The sequence below is a fragment of the Melozone crissalis genome, unplaced genomic scaffold, assembly GCF_028551555.1.
Source record: "Melozone crissalis strain CALT ecotype California unplaced genomic scaffold, PUWL_Pcris_2 ptg000023l_1, whole genome shotgun sequence".
In the NCBI taxonomy this organism is placed as follows: domain Eukaryota; kingdom Metazoa; phylum Chordata; class Aves; order Passeriformes; family Passerellidae; genus Melozone; species Melozone crissalis.
The window spans coordinates 6,030,727-6,046,655 of record NW_026535801.1 but is presented as its reverse complement, the minus strand read 5'-3'; the positions used below and the strand labels follow the sequence as shown (position 1 = coordinate 6,046,655).

Sequence of the window (15,929 nt, the reverse complement as noted above, 5' to 3'; positions counted from 1 at the left end):
TTCACTCAGCCCCCGGCTCGGGCCTGGCCGCTCCCGCTGTCCCCGCATCTGCCGGCCCGCCAGGCCTCGCTCCCGGCGGGGTCCCCCGGCCCCACAGCCCCCGTGCCTTGCCCCGGCTCCGGGGAGCTGCACAATTCCCCGGACTTTTATTCCCTTCCTTAGAAATCAACACAGCTCCTTTCCCTTCCTCCTCTGCAAAGCTTTACCTGCGATTTGAGAGTGCTTTCTTGCTGGGTTTCAATAAATTTGGGGTGCAGCCGAAGTGAGTAATTTCTTTTCCACATTGGTCATACTCCTCTTAGGTTTCCTGCTTGTTCGGGACAAGTTGTAAAGGTATTTAGGCATTTAATGTTCATCGAAGTTGAATTTCTTTGAAATCAGCGCCTAAAAGATGGGGTGTTTTTGAGGGAACAGCTAGTCTGCGGCTTACAGGTATTTTTTCAGGTTTTTTCCCCCTCTTTTGTTTTAATTTATGGCCGCGTTCATTACTTTTCAGACCCCTACTCCCCTCTTTTTTTTTTCTTAAATTTTTAACTTTTTTTTTTTTTTTACTTTTTTTTTTTTTTTTTTTTTTTTTTTTTTTTTTTTTAGGCAGCTGTTGTTTCTTCCTTCTCCGGGGAAAAAGAGACTGTTTTGTTCTGCTTATTCTTTCTTCCTCCGGGGTAAAACTTGCAGTTTGTTTCGGTCGAGCCAGCTGGATTTTACATTCACCCCACGCTGTACTTTTGTTTTTAAACATAAATCTCGAAGCTGACACACACATCACTTGTCAGCGTCGGGGAGCTTGACCTCCGTGTAGATCTCACCAGAGTTTCCTGCTGTTAGGGACTGCTGTGAAATATATGATTTCTTTTAAGGTTTTTTGCTTGCTTTTCTGTTAAGCCCTTCTCAACCTCCATGTAAAGATTATACCCTGGCTTTTTGCATTTTTCCCCCTTTTATTTGGTTGAATTAATTAATATGATTTAAAGGATAAGCAGTAGCTGTAGCCCCATTTTAGCTGCTGGGGGGCCTGAAGGAGTTTGGGTTTTGTCAGCATTGTGTTGGTTTTAGCCAAAATATTCAAGAAGGAGGCGTTGCCTTCCACTGGGAGTAGCATCAAAACAAATGAAGCCGTGACAGATTGGATGTTTTGGCTTCATGGCTTTGGCATTCTGAGCACCTTTCAGTGTAATTAATTCAGCAGTGTGGTTATTTTCTAGAGTGGATGGCTGGCACAGTAGAAGCAACTCTTCATTTCACTTGTTTGGTCTCTGTGTGTCAGGTTTTTGCCCTGTGAGACGTGCAGCTGATTGCAGTTTGCAGCCTTAATCCCTTTCCTGTGCCTGGGGAGCTGTCTCAAAGCTCACTTCCTAATCAGAGAGTTGTTCCAGGAATCCCTCCCCTTCCTCCTTTTTGTTCTTTTTTCCCTTTTGGCCAGCCAGGAGGCAGCTGTGAGTGTTGCCCTGTGAGGTGTGCAGGAGAGTGGGGGATTTTCACAGCTGTTTTTTAGCAGGAGCAGTGTCAGGCAGTGAGATGGGGGTGTAAACACTGATGCAAGCCTGACCTCTCTCCAGAAAACTGAATTTGCTCTTGGCACCTCCCTCAGTGCTCCCAGCCCAAACAAGCTCATTCCTCAGGTGCTGAGGGCATCCCCGCCTTTATTCACCTGTTGTGATCATCCTTCACTCCTTATTCAGCTCTGACCTGGAACACAGGCTGGGCAGAGTTAAAGAATAAAGCAGGGATTTATTAAAAGTATTTCCTCAGTGGATCCACCTTGGGCAGCACAAGAGCCCAGCCCAGGTGAATCCAAAATGGTCACAAAATGGACAGCTGGTCACGGGGTCTTGTGTTGGAATCCTAAATACTGAGAATTTCAAACTTTCTGTGCTGAAGTGCACAGACCCCAGAAATACTATATTTGACCTAAGACCATAGAAAAAGTTTCCAAAATTAATTACTAACACTAAGATTGCAAGTCTGTAGTTTAATTAATAAGTTTTATAAGTTCTGCTCCATTTGCACATTGGAGTTAATTGTCCAATTACAGCTTGAGGCTATGAAGTTCCACCCTCCTTGTTTTTCTCTCTTCAGCCCACATTGTTTGTACTTTTTGGGCCTGGAGCTTGTAACATTTGTCCTTGTTATTGCTCAGTAACACATAATCAGGGAATGATTAATGCAGGTGCTTTAATTGGGGAGCTCTGGGTGTCTGGGGTAGACAAACCCCAGTCTGACTCCAACGTGGGTTTGGGATGAACGCCCATCACGATGTTTTATATTCTATCGCTATATAACTTAAATATTAATTATCAAAATTACTGTGTTCTGGTGAATACATTGATTTCATCCAAGCATGGCTTTCTCATAATCCCCCTCAAACCCCTTTCTCATGATTCTTCTTATGACTAAGCAATAATTGCATCTAATTACTAAATCATCATCACATCTAACAGTCATATCGCTTATCAAATACTGATTACACAGGTGCAGTTTCACATGATCTGCAGCAAACACAAGGCCTAACATTTACCAGGGCCTACCCTTAACATTTTCCCAGGGCCTCCTGAGCCTTTCTTTCTAGCTCCCTGAATTTTGTGATTTTAAAATCTTTTACAATCACTTGGACAAGCTGGAACAGGATTGTTGTGTGTGCCTGCCCTGTGAAGAGAGCTTGCTGACACTTAGTGTGTAACTCTGAGTTACGCACTAAAGCCGCAGAGGATCTGGAAAACACAAAAGCCAAGCTTGGGGCATCCCAGCAGCCATGAGGTGTTTCCCCCTGCCCCAGGTGACTGTCCCTGTCCCTGCCCTGTGTTGCAGGTGGCAGCAGCAGTGATGCTAACTCTGGCAAGCAAGCTGAAGCGGGATGACGGCGTCAGAGGCCCCCGAGCGCCCAGCGCAGCGTCCGACTCCACTCGCAGGGTGTCTGTGCGGGACAAGCTGCTCGTTAAAGGTGAGGGAGCACAGGGAGATGTGCTGGCCTTTGCTGCTTCTGGCTGTGCTGCCAGAAACAGCATCAAATTGCCTGTAAGTTCCCACAGGGATTTCTGAAATGATCTGTTTGGTATTGCAGCAGCTCTCTGGTCACAGAGAGCAATAAACGCTTTCCCGCTTTACATCGTTCTGGGAGAGGCTGTGAGAAGCTCAAAGAAAAGTATTATAAACATTTCTTACCTTAACTTGCTGCACCTGGTATTGTGAACATGTGGAATGTGTTATGGAGATTTCCTTACCAAAGGGTGGTTTCTTAATTAGCCAATGGTGGTTTAATTGAAGGACCAGTTAGGTCCACCTGTAGCAAACTAGGGTCTAAAAAAGCAATGGGTTTCTTAATAAAGAAAATTATTATTAGCCTTCTGCAATACATTAAATCTATGGCAATTATTACCTAGCTGGGGACTCGTTGTGATGACAATAGGACACTTATTTTTATTGAATAATGAAAATCAAAACAAATGACCCCCTTACTCTGTTGGAAATTAGTCCCCCTTACTCTCTTGGAAATTAGTCCTCCTTACTCTGTTAGAAATTAGTCCATCATCAATTAAAACATGATAAAAAATTGCCACATAAATGTCACTGAATGTAGAGGAGGAGAATGTTAACAGAAGTATATTTGCCTTAGTATGAAGGTGGTTTTTGAGCAAACCATAACTGCCTGTCACAGGAAAAAAACATCCTGAAAGTCACAGCAGTGTTTTGGGGGTTTTAATGGCACAGGTGAGAGGCAGCACACTTTAAAAAGATTTTAAAAAGCAGTGCAGTGTGAGATTTTTCTAGGCCTGGAGTCACTATAAGTGGAGTGTGAAGTTGTGAATAATAAAGCAGTGATTGGATTGCAGTGTGGTGTGTTTTAGGAAGGCTGCTGTAGGTTTTTACCAGCTGGTGGAAAAAAAGCCCCAGACCTGCTGCTTGGCAGTTGTGGGTAAATGGAGTATTTAATGAGACAATAATGAAACTATTTTATTGTTAAATCAGGGACAGCTCTTTCCTGCACTTAATTTATTTTTTGTAGCATAGATAACATTATATGTAAAAATCCATAGGTGCTGACAGCTTGCAGTTACTGTGGATTTAAAGTCAGGTTCAGTCCCTCTGGTGATAGCTGAATGTTAGTGGCTAAGGAATGTGTTGTTTAGGTTGAAGTTTCTGCTGAAAATCTCCAGTAGCAAATACTCTTTTGTTGATGTTTAAGCTGCCACTGTTGGGATTCATGCCAGTCAGAGGAAATCCACATTTCCTGTTCCAGGGTGATTTGAGGCTGACATGGCTGTCATTGCCTGGCTGATATTACCTAACTTGCCCTGCATATGTTTTTTCCAAATTAGGGTAAATTCTGTCAGATATCTGGAGCAAGGTGTCACTGCTGCCTCAGTGCACTGGGAGTGCCTCAGCTGGATTGTGGGAATGTTGTATCCACAATTTTCTCCCTGTATTGTTTAAGGACAGGGAAGTTTTACATGCTTTTAATCATGATTGTGATCACTCTTACCCTTCCAATTTGGAAATCCTCATTTCAGTTCTGAGGGGGAATGATTCAGGCAGCAGAAATAAGCTCTTTAACCAGGCTAAGCACAAAGCCAAATTACTAAATATTTATAATCTGAGATTTTCCCTAACCCACAGGTATAGACTTGAGGGGGAGATAGCAGTGTGAAATAAATATTCTTCATGTGAGGGGGCAAAGAAATTTTAGATTTTACTCTGTCCTTAGAGTAATCATGTTTTTCAAAACCATACCCAAGTGTGCAGGGGAGGAAAATAATGTAATCTGTAGAAAATTAGTATTGACATTGTAATTTTATTTGCTGGGGCTGTGATAGCAAACCAGCTATTGAAATAAAACTGAGTATTAAAAAAAAAAAACTAAGTAAAACTAAGTATTTAAACTAACTGAGTTCAAACTGAGTGTTGAATGAGTCCCAGTCTGACAAAAGTTAAAAGCAGGTCAGTGCTCACATGGCTCTGACAAGTATTGAGTGCTGGATCCTGAGGTTATTGTGCATGGAAATGGGTGGTGTGGGTCACTTAGAGAGTCACCATTAAAGGCATTGGTGAAAATGTGCCTTAATAGAAATCTGCAAAGGCACAACAAAGGTTGGTAGGCATCCTGCTTACTGCATGGGTAATGCAGGTAAAGGAAAATCAAATTAGAGTCAGTTTAGAGTGATACATGCAGAGGCTGGAATGAAAAGAGGAAGGGGGAAAAGGTAAAGGGAGCTCTTGGTTGAGTCAGGAGGTTCAGAGTGAAATCCCTTCCTTTCTAAACTCAGTGCAGCTGGACCCAGTCTCAGGCTTGGGCTCAACATTATATCTAAAAGATTTATAAGAACTTAATCATAAAAGCACTTTAGTGTTATATTAATTATTAGTGAGCTATAAACATAGTATAGATTCAAGATAATAAGATATATATGTTTTATAGTGTGTTCAGGTCAATGCACACACATACACAAATATATGGATATAGATATACACACAAATGTGCAAAGATAACCCACACATGTATGGAAATGTATGTATACATGGGAATACATATTAAAATTTTCCCTCCCAGAATCAATGAAATAATCCTGTTAATCCCTTTTGGGGATTACTGGAATTTTCTGAAACTCAAGTGGGAGTGGTACCATTTCAGTCAGGCTGTAATTCAGCTAAGGAATGTTCCAAAGCCTTCAGGGAATGACTGATTATTCCTGCTCCCATCTCCCACCTTGTCCAGGCAGCAGAGTTCCTGGTGCAGTTCAGGAGTGCTTCCTTCACCACAGCTCTTGTGCAAAGGCCAGGGCCTGATAGGAATTGCTGGGATTGCAGGGCAGAGGTTGGGATTGGGGATGCAGCACCACAATCACTGTGCTCTCCCAGAAGAGCTGTCAGTGTGCTGAGGGTGATTTCTGGCTGAAATGGCACTGACAGGAGAAGCAGATCATTCCAGTGTCACTGCTGGAAGTGACAGGGAAATGCAGTGGGAAAGGCTTTCTGGGGATGTTCTCTTTTAAGTGCTCAAGCTAAATGTCAACCATTTGTTTACAAAAGTTTCTAGAATTTGCTTCAGCACTTTGAGACAGATCAACTGCAGAGACTGAGAGGAGTGAACTTGTGATGCTGAAGGTGTTTCTAGGTCATGTAAAGATGGCAGGAATGAGTTTGGGCAGGAGTGCAGAGCCTGCTGCAGGTGTGCACCCAGCAGGGATGCTGCTGCAGCTGGAGCAGCACCAGTGCTGTCACTGCTTGTCTGTGGAGCTGTCAGAGCTGCGCTGAGGTGTTGCACTGCATCCCAAAGCCAGCAGTAAGTAGAACTTGTCACTTGTGCACAATTTGGCTGGAGTTACAAACAGATGACAGTGGCAGAATAGGGAAAAAAGCTCCATCAGGTCACAAATCAGAAAATAATCTCTCCTGCCTAAAAGAAGAGAAATCCAGGCCTTCAGCAAGGGAGGAGATGGGAAAAGGCCCAGAGTGTTGTGCCAGTGGTGAGGCACCACTGTCCTATCCCTGCTCCACAGTAAATGGGGGATCATCTAATAAATCCTGCAGACAGACAGATGTCTGCCAGCTTTGCTAAGGCTGTTGGCCAGACACAGGCAGTGTCTGTTTGTTTTTTCTGGAGGTAAACTGCAGACAGCCTTGTTTGTGCTGATAGGGAGCTCAGTACAGATCTCTGAGGATGTGCTGTCACACTGACAGCCCTGCAGCCCTCAGTTGTGTTTGTCCTCTGCCTGGTCAGTAGATCAGTTCTGCTTTGATTGAGGTGATGACCACAACCCAGCCACTGACAAGTGTAAATGATGCTTACAAACTTTTAAAGACTTGGCACAGATCAACTGAAAATAGGAAAAATAAGTGCTAAATTAGGTATGATAGCTATTTGTGCTATGGGTGTGAAGAAACATCTCAGTTGGTGTTGGAAATAATGTGTCAGGCACTGACCTTGAATTTATTGATGGATGCATGTTAAACAGGCTTTGTTCCGCTTTGTTTCACTTCCACTTTTGGGGAGAAGCTGCTCTTAAAATACTGGTGCCCTTTGTTGGTTTTTCCTTAAGTTGTTCCTTTGACTGCTCATATCCAGCATTGTCACAGATTGAGGTATCAGTCATGTCTCAGGACCCTTGGGTTATTTTATGGATGTATTATGAATAGAAATCTCTCTATCACTCAAGTTTCATTAATTCTGAGTCATTTGGAAATTCTTTTCCAGCTGTAGAGAGGGTCTAGTAAAGAACAGCTTTGTTCACAATTCTGTGTGACTCAGCTGCTCATCTGTTTTCACTGCTTTTCCATCTAGGCTCAGTTGGGGAGTAAAGCCCTAATTCTGTAAGCCTAGTACCCAAATGAAAATAGAGCAAGCAGCACAATTGCTTCAGCAGCTTTCATTTTGTTCTGTGCTGCAGAGACAATTCTTAATGTCCTGTTCATCTCCAAGGGAACTTCGTTAAGCTGGGAGCAGGGGCCACATGACTGCTCCTCGTGGTGAGCATGCAGTGCTGAGCTTGAAAGGCAAATCCTTTCTGAAATGCAAAAAGGGCTGAGGACAAACCCAGGATTAATATTGTATAATGAAGGTGACTGCTAAAGGGAATTGAAGGTACAGAGCATCCAGGATGGCAGCACAAAGGTTGTCCCTTGCACTGCATTTTTGGTAGTGCACAGAAACTTCTTCATTCACTTTTATATTTATATTATCACATTTATATGCCTAGTTTGATTGTGGCAACCTGAAATAACTTAATATATATGAAAATGAATTAACAAGGTTTATTCCTTGGTTGTCTTCAATATCTGTGGCTTTTATCACTACATTTCTGTAACCAGAGAATATTTTGTGTGTGCCTCTGTTTAAGCCTGAGAGAATGGAAGTGGGAAACTGATGATGAAAGCGAACATCCATTGTAACTAAAAGTAAGAGAAACCATTTATTTGCTTCCTTCAAGCCTTTAAAAATAGTGCTATCCCTCCTCACAAAAACAGGTGAGGAAAGTTGAGAGAGGAGGAAATACTTTTATTCTTATACTGGGCTGTACAGTTCAGAGGAGCTAAGTAGGGAATGCTGTAAAGATAACTGGGTAAGGATTAGGAGGCAAACAGCATTTCTAGAATTAATAAAGTATTAGAATTAATACTGAGAAAATGGAATTTTTATTAATGTCAAGGTATTTAATCTTCATCTCTGGAAGTGTTAAAGAAGTAAATTAAAGAGGGACCTAAACAGGAGAGTGGCCTTTTGAACAAAACCAGAGAAGCAATACTGCTGTGGGTGAGAATGGTCGCTTGAGGAAATACAGCTTTTATTTGATGTACTTAACACCAAACTGCAGCTCCAAAATGAAGCACAAACTCTGATTTTTTGGAAGGCTTAGTAAACAAAGCACTGCTAAACTCTGACTTAGGGTGAGGGAGCAGAGCAGTGGAGTTGTGGTGTGTGCCCTGAGCATTCATAAACCTTGTACACACAGCAGGAGTGCTCCTATTTCTGTCTGGAGAGCTGTCATGGCCAGGGAGAGTTATTGTTTGTGAAATCATTTATAAATAACTCTGGCTGCTCAGGAGCAGTATGGAAGAGAGAAAAGCTGAGCCACAATCTGTTTGCATCCAGCTCTTGCAGTGTTTGTGCTGGGTTTAAGTTTAAGCCTTGCCTTTTGTGGTATTTTGTGGGGTCCCTGTCATTGGAAGGAAAGATGAATCTGACTCCATGTTCTTAGAAGGTTAATTAATTATTTTATGATATATATTATATTAAAGAATAGAGAAAGGACACTTACAGAAGGCTTAACAAGATACTGAAAGCTTGTGACTCTGGAGTCTGACACAGCCTGACTGTGATTGGTCATTGAGTTAAAACAATTCCCATGAAACCAAACAATCTCCAAACCACATTCCAAAGCAGCAAAACACAGGGGAAGCAATGAGCTAATATTGTTTTCCTTTTTCTCTGAGGCTTCTCATCTTCCCAGGAGAGAAATCCTGGGCAAAGAGGATTTTTCAGAAAATATGGCAGTGACAGCCTTGTTTATGGTTTAAATTGATTTGGAGCTGTTCAAGCAGGTGTGTGCTGGGTCAAGAGCTGCAATCTGAATGTTTCCTGCCACTTGGGTTTTCTGCTTGTCTCCTCATCTTGATGCCATGAATTGGGACAGAGATGCAGGTTCTCCACAAAATGACCATGAAAAGTACTCAAACTGAATTTTCTTCACTGTTCAGCTGTAGTGACAGTCATTTCTTGCAAGAGGAGCTCAGAAAAACTTTAGGTTTGTGTGGGAAATGGATTTGTAAAGAATTTTTAAAACTTTTAAGTCTATACAGAATTGTATATTTGTATGTATCTTATATATTTGTATATATGTTAACACTGAGATAAGGTGTGTTGATTTAGGGATGTTATGGAATAGAGATGATATTCTTCAGAGAGATTGAACTAGAAATAAGTTTTAACAAGTTTTAAAATGTGATCTTTTAAAATACTGCAACAGTGACATTACACCTCAGACAGGAGATGCTTTTATGTAGGAAATAAATATTTTGGTCAGTGATAAGTGGCATCTACCCATAGCCATTCATAATGTAGTTTTACCCTACACCCTTAGGTCAAAGCAGAATATAAATAAAGTTATAGAAAAATAAGTATATATATATATATATGCATATATATATAGGTTATATAATACCTAAAGAGATAATATATATATATTTTATATTATATTATTTATAAAGGTTATAAAAGACTGGGTATCTTAGAGAATTAGAATTGTGAAAGATGAATTGTAGTAGGGCTGTGAGAAAAAATGGGTGATTAGTGTTAGAAGTGTTGTGTGGTAAAAGTTAATAGGTTGAAAAATATTTGTAAGGTGTTGTAGTGAGGAAATAGGTTAGAAAAAAGTTTGTTCTTTAATTTAATGAAGCTTTTGGAGCTCTTGGCAGTTCAGTGCATTGGAGCTCTGTCGTTTCCATGCTTTGCTTGTTTACAAATCTCTGTTAAATGGGTTGGCAGGCTGCTCAAGGGGTGTTTGCTTACACAATGCTCGTGTCAGAGGTATTGATTTATGCAGAAATTGTGGGAGTTAAAGCATCAGAATCTCAATGGAGCTTGAATGCTCTGGTCCAAATGTTTGCTTTGGGAGCAGCAGCATACAGAAATGGTTGTAATGTCACTGCTGTCACCACCAAGAGACTCAGAATTTGGGAAACCCTCAAACACTGAGCTTTGGCTGTTAAATGTGCTTGTGAATTGGTGAATCACCAGTGTGTGTTCATATGGCACAGTTAATAGTAACTTCTTTGCTTTACCTGATGCTGCTTTAAACATTCAGATTATTGATGCAGATCTTTATCTTCTTTGGCTTCGTGAAGTTGTTTCATTGTTAGTTTGTGGTTTGTTGCAGAGTTCATTAGAAACCTCAATTTTGGGTAATTTGTCTTGGTTTCCAGAAGTTTTGTGGGGGTTTATTAGCACAGCATTCATTAGAAACCTCAATTTTGGGTTATTTGTCTTTGTTTCCAGAACTTCAGTGTGGGGTTATTAGCACAGCATTCCCACCTGTTTGCACACCTTCAGAGAAGGAGCACAGTGCTGCCTTTTGCTGGCTGTGAGCATTTTGTTTTCCTGTTTTCACCAGAACACCACTCATTCCTGTGCCAGGGCAGAGAGAAACACAGGAGTGTGCACACACCACGGGGAATTTTCACACCTCAAAGGAATTCTGGTGACTGTAAACTCTGTGCTGAACCTTGCAGGAGGCAGAGCTGCTCAGCTCAGCCCTTGCTGGCACTGAGCATGTAAATATCTCCCTTTTTTTGGGATCAGGAATTCATGAAGGTGAACATCACACAAGCACAGAAAGCAATAAAGGAAAGCAGCCAACACTTCAAAATAATTGAACCAGGTCCTAAACTCTGCACTGCAGTGAAGATTGGTGTGCTGCTATGAAAGGCTGGTGAATTTAAAGAAAAGAGTGAGGGAATAGTCTCAGGAAAAGTTTTCATAGCTGCAGCCTTCAGGGGTTGGTTGTCACTTTTTTTTTATCAACCAGGAAGGGAAAATTGAAATAAAGTCCTTGATTACAGCTGAAATTACATTTTTGTGTGTGTGTGTTCTAGAAAGACAGTTCTTTAGCAAAAGTGTGGCTCCAGTGTTGCCTTTCAGTGCCTGGCTTTGGTTAAATCAGCTCTGGCTGCAAAGATGGGATTTTAAAAGAGTGAAGTTGTGAATTGTTTAGCTAAGTGTGGTTTGGTGGTTTTTGCTCTTGGTGTATTAGGCTGCAGGTGCAGGGTGTGCCAAGCACAAGGGAGATGGAAATCAAACAAACATCATTCCACTGCACAGAAATGCCAGGTTTGGTGAGCATGGATGGCAGGAGGAGTTCTGGAGAATTAGTTGTGATAAGTTTGGATTCAGTGCCGGGAATTCTGAGTGACAGTTCTCCTCAGATGTGTGTTTTTGAGAGTTGGTATTGAAATCTTGCACATTGCCAGCCCAAATAAATGGGCTGTGTCTGTGGAAAGCAAAGTTAGAAGTGGAAAAGAAGACCACAGGAAAAGCCAAAAATATACTCAATTTTATTTCCTAGGACTTCAGAAGTAAAGAGGGAGATACCTTGATACATCTGGTTCATAAGAAATTGAAAGTAAGATTGCAGTAAAATACACAAAAGCAGGGGTTCTTCCAGGGAAGGTGACTTGGCAGGCTTAGGAATACCCTCCAAACTTCATTTCCTAGGGGCTGTGCAGCAGCATCAGGATGCTTCCTTTCCTTTATGAATTTTAAGCTCAGGAAATAAATAAAAGGAGAATTTAATTGAATAGGAGTGAATATCAGTGACAAAACCTGTGCTTTGGAAATGCCAGGGCTCTGTGTGGCAGCAGCCAGCCTTGGCAGAGCTGAGCTCCCCATCAAAGGAGGATGCATTTGCCATGTCTGTAGGGCAGATGAGCATTTTTAATAATGAATTGAGTGGCTTAAAGAGAAATTTCAAGGTAAACTTCCACTGCAGCTTAATTATATTTTTAAATAAAATTGGATTTACAGGGTGGTTTAAATTAGATCTGCCAATTTGGACTTGAAGAAGAGCTTTATGCTTGTATAAATAATGGTTTTGTTTCTCTTTTTTCTTTCAACAGAGGTTGCAGACCTTGAAGCTAATTTACCTTGTGAGTATAACATTTAATAGTGTGCATTTTAAGGGGGAAAGGGCCATTGAAATGAGCATTTTGACTGGTAACTGTGTAAAGCTCCACCACTCTGGCCTGAACAGATTTTTCTCTGTTGCTTCCTCTTCTGAGGCTGTGGAGAGCTGGACTCTCATTAGTGTCCTTTGGAAGGAGTATTGATAATTTGCCTGCAGTTTTTAATTGCTGTGGAGTGGCAGCAAAACTTTCATCAAGTGCCCAAAAGGTTCCTGGGACTCCAGGGTGCAATTAGTGCCTCACTTGTGTTTTTTTTCTTTATTCTCTCATTTTCAAAACAGGAGATTCTGATTTAGGGGCACAGCAAATAGCTCAGCTCTCAGGGAACATGAAGTCAAACCTGCAGGTTTTTCACTTCCAGATGTAACCTAATGTCTTTTAATAGAGAAAATACTCTTGAAAAGTAATTTTTTAAGAGTGATCCAAAAAAAAAAACGGGACAAGATAATATGGTTTTAGACCTGGAATCTTACTTGAGGTAAAAGCCTTCCTTAAAGTCAGTTATAGAGAATTTACAGAGAGTAATTTTAGGTAAAGTTTTTTCAGTTCTGTTATAGGGTAACAAATACCAGAAGAATGTGCGGTTTCAGTCACTACAATGTGAGTGCTTTACTAGGTTTGTGTACAGTTCTAGGTAGGTTTTTTCAGGCCAATAGGATTTATAACTATGATACTGTTTAGCTCCTTGGCTGCAGAAAAAGAGCAGCCAGCTTGATGGGGTAAGAGGCTAAAAGCTGAATAATGTGGGTGATAAAATAACCAGGAAAGACTTGTCTCCTCATGGCAGCCAGCTGTGGAGAGCTCATTTCTGATGCAAATTATTCTTTCCCTTCACAGGTACATGTAAAGTGAATTTTCCTGACCCAAACAAGCTCCATTACTTTCAGCTAACTGTAACCCCAGGTAATTTTTTTCAATGTAACTTTTGTTTCTGTCTGTGTTGGTGTTTAGGAGAGGAATTCCAGTGAAGCCTGGAGTCAAAGAAGATCTGGCTGCAATAGTGATAATTTCATTGAAGAGGTGGAGAAACTGGGCTGAGTTTTGACACCCAGATTCCAGTAAAAAGGCCTTCAAAAATGAGTGGGGTTAGGAAATACTCAGATTGTGTTTTGCTTACTTGGATTGAGAACTTTTTTCCTCTCAGTTTCAAACCACCTTGATTTATTTTGGCATTCCAGCCCTGTTAGGTTGTGTGTTCCCTGTGCTGATTGTTTGGTTCTGCTGAGGTGTAGAGAGAGGTTACCAGTGTAACCCTGCTGGAAAACCTCAAACCCAGGTGTGCCTGCAGGTGCTTAACAAGGAGCAATCTGAGCCTTTGATTGTTCAAATATGTCAAATCAGATTTTTTATTATTAACACAACTTGAGTATCCTGTGAAGCTCTTGCTGGCAGTAACAGCATGTTCATAAATTATCATTTCCATGTAAATTTCTTAATAGCCACCTGAAATTTGCATTTTGGAATAAAGGGTTGTACTTTATGGATGAGTTTGCATGGAAGTTTATTTAAACTTGACATGCACTTGTATTTGTTCCTGTGCAGCTGCTCAGATGAGAGCATTGCTGTGTGCAGTGTTAGGTGTGCTGGGCTGGCTCAGTGTCCCCTGCAGGTCCTTCTCCTTGGTGCCATTGTCTGTGGCTGCTTTCTGCCAGCAGAATTTGGGTGAGGAGTGTCACTTATGCTGCTGTTTGAGCTGGAGAAACTGCTGTGCACTTAATGGAGTGCCTGGGATGTTTCTGTAATCAGCATTTTGGAGCCAGAGTGTCGCAGACATTTTTTCACAGAAATCCTTTCTTTGGGATTTGTGCATCTTCTGGGAAGCAAAGGCCCCAGAAGAAGAATGTAAACAATTGTTATCAGCTGCTGTGGAATGCAATAGGATGCACCTGTGATTGGTTCATGTTCCATGTGTACAATTAAGGGCCAATCACAGGAGCAAGCTGGGGACAGAGTCCCTGGACACAGAACTTTGTTATAGATTCTTTTCTATTCTATTCTTAGCTTAGCAGCTCTCTGCAACTTCTCTCCTTATTCTTATTAGTATAGTTATAATGTATTATATATCATACATCAATAAATCCAGCCTTCTGATCATCAAACAAGATTCTCGTCCTTCTCTCACCCCAGCGACCTTCCTCAGGTCGCTGTAATACCAGAGCAGCACTAGGTGTCACTGTTGCTGTTCCTTAGCCCAAACCCCCTGAGCCGTCCTCCAGCAGAAATTTTGGGTGATCTCTGTTAACAAATCCATTCATGCGCCTCCCTTTTGTGATGGAAAAATGAGTGAGGCTGCCCTTGTCAGTGTAATTAAAAATAAACCCAAGAGCTAATCTAGAGCTCTGTCCCTGTCATTCTGTGTGGGAGTTGTGCTCATGTTTACATGGTGGCTGTTAATTCTGCTTGCACCAAATGCCCTTCCCTTTACATGATACTGCTTTATTATATTTTGGGAAAGAACTGATTTTACAAGAGCATCACTGTGCAAATGATTAATGTATGAAAAAGCTGTCCCAACTCCAAGGTGTCTAAATCCTAGGAATTGTTTTGTCTGTGCAGAAACCAGCTGTTGAATGCAGAGCAGGGGTTTTGTGCCAATGATCTTGCCAATGAGAAGATCTTAATGAACATTTTGTTACTCTAAATATAACTGCACAGCTGAAGTCTCTGCACTTGCAGCCTGACCCCAGTAAACAGCCATTTTCAGCTGTGCATAATTCAGGTGTACAATCTTGTGATCAGCCAGAGTTTAGAACTCTAGAGGCAGAACACAGACCAAGAAAATCTTTGTAGTTTTGTGCCTCTTTTCAATGCTGAAGTTCTCTCTAGTTTTTCCTGGAGGCAGCAGAGTGGTTGTCACAGAAGTTTTATGGCTAAAGCTTGAGCCAACTCTTTTTGTATTGTCTGAACAGGATTGCATGAATCTTGACTTTGTTCCCTGCTGTCATTTTGAATGTGGCTGGTCCTGAAAGGACAGTGAAAGAAGCTTCCTTAGGCTTTCACAAAAAGACTAATTTGAATAAGAAAATAAACTTGACCACCAAGCAGAAATCCTTTCGGGTCCCTTGCTCAGCACCTCTCACATCTCAGCCAGTGTTTAATGTGGCAAAATCATCCTGGTGACAGCAAGTTTTTAATTGAAAATGATTCTGTAGAAAATCTTGATGAGGATGGCTGCTTTTTTTTAATATAACTGAAAGAATTCCAATCCCTGTATGCTCCAGTTTTCTGCAGTGCACTATCAGTGGATAGAAAATAGCTCAGACTTGGATTTTTCTGCTGCAGTGGACAAACTCCCTGTTCCCCAGGCAGACACTGCTGGTTTTCTCTGCTGTCTGAAGCTTCTCTTCCCTTTTGTCATCTAAAACATTTGTTCTGCCTTTGAAAAATACCTTGGTGCCACCATTGCCTCTGCTCTTATTTTTGCACCAGTCTCATATTGGATGAAAATTTAAGGAAAATGAGGAGATGTTTAGAATCCAGGCTTGCTGCACTGGTATTTGGAGCACAAAATTGGAAGCTGAGGATTAAAATCATGGGAATGACCTGGAGTAAAATCAAGGAGGTGACTTTAGGTAGCTAAAAACCCAGAAGAGTAAGTGCAGTAAATGCAATTTCCCTGCAGTTCCCAGGCTGTTGGACTAGTCTGGGCATGGTGTGGGTATTTGAGTGCCCCTCTAGGGGGATTAATAAAGGCACTGTTTTCTGGTGAAATGCCCACAAATATTGGTGAGCATGGCTGATTCAGGGAGCAGCTACCCCAAGTG

General features: G+C 41.4%; 1 protein-coding gene across 1 annotated transcript in view; it reads left to right on the top strand.

The window, feature by feature from the left end:
* The window catches only part of UBE2F (ubiquitin conjugating enzyme E2 F (putative)), a 57,117-nt gene that overhangs the window by 107 nt on the left and 41,081 nt on the right, over nucleotides 1–15,929 (top strand). Inside the window, exons 2-4 of the mRNA XM_054277789.1 lie at nucleotides 2,806–2,938; nucleotides 12,100–12,129; nucleotides 13,003–13,068. Of these exons, the coding sequence (XP_054133764.1) occupies nucleotides 2,821–2,938; nucleotides 12,100–12,129; nucleotides 13,003–13,068 (214 nt within the window). The 5' untranslated portion in view covers nucleotides 2,806–2,820. The remainder of the gene's footprint in view (nucleotides 1–2,805; nucleotides 2,939–12,099; nucleotides 12,130–13,002; nucleotides 13,069–15,929) is intronic.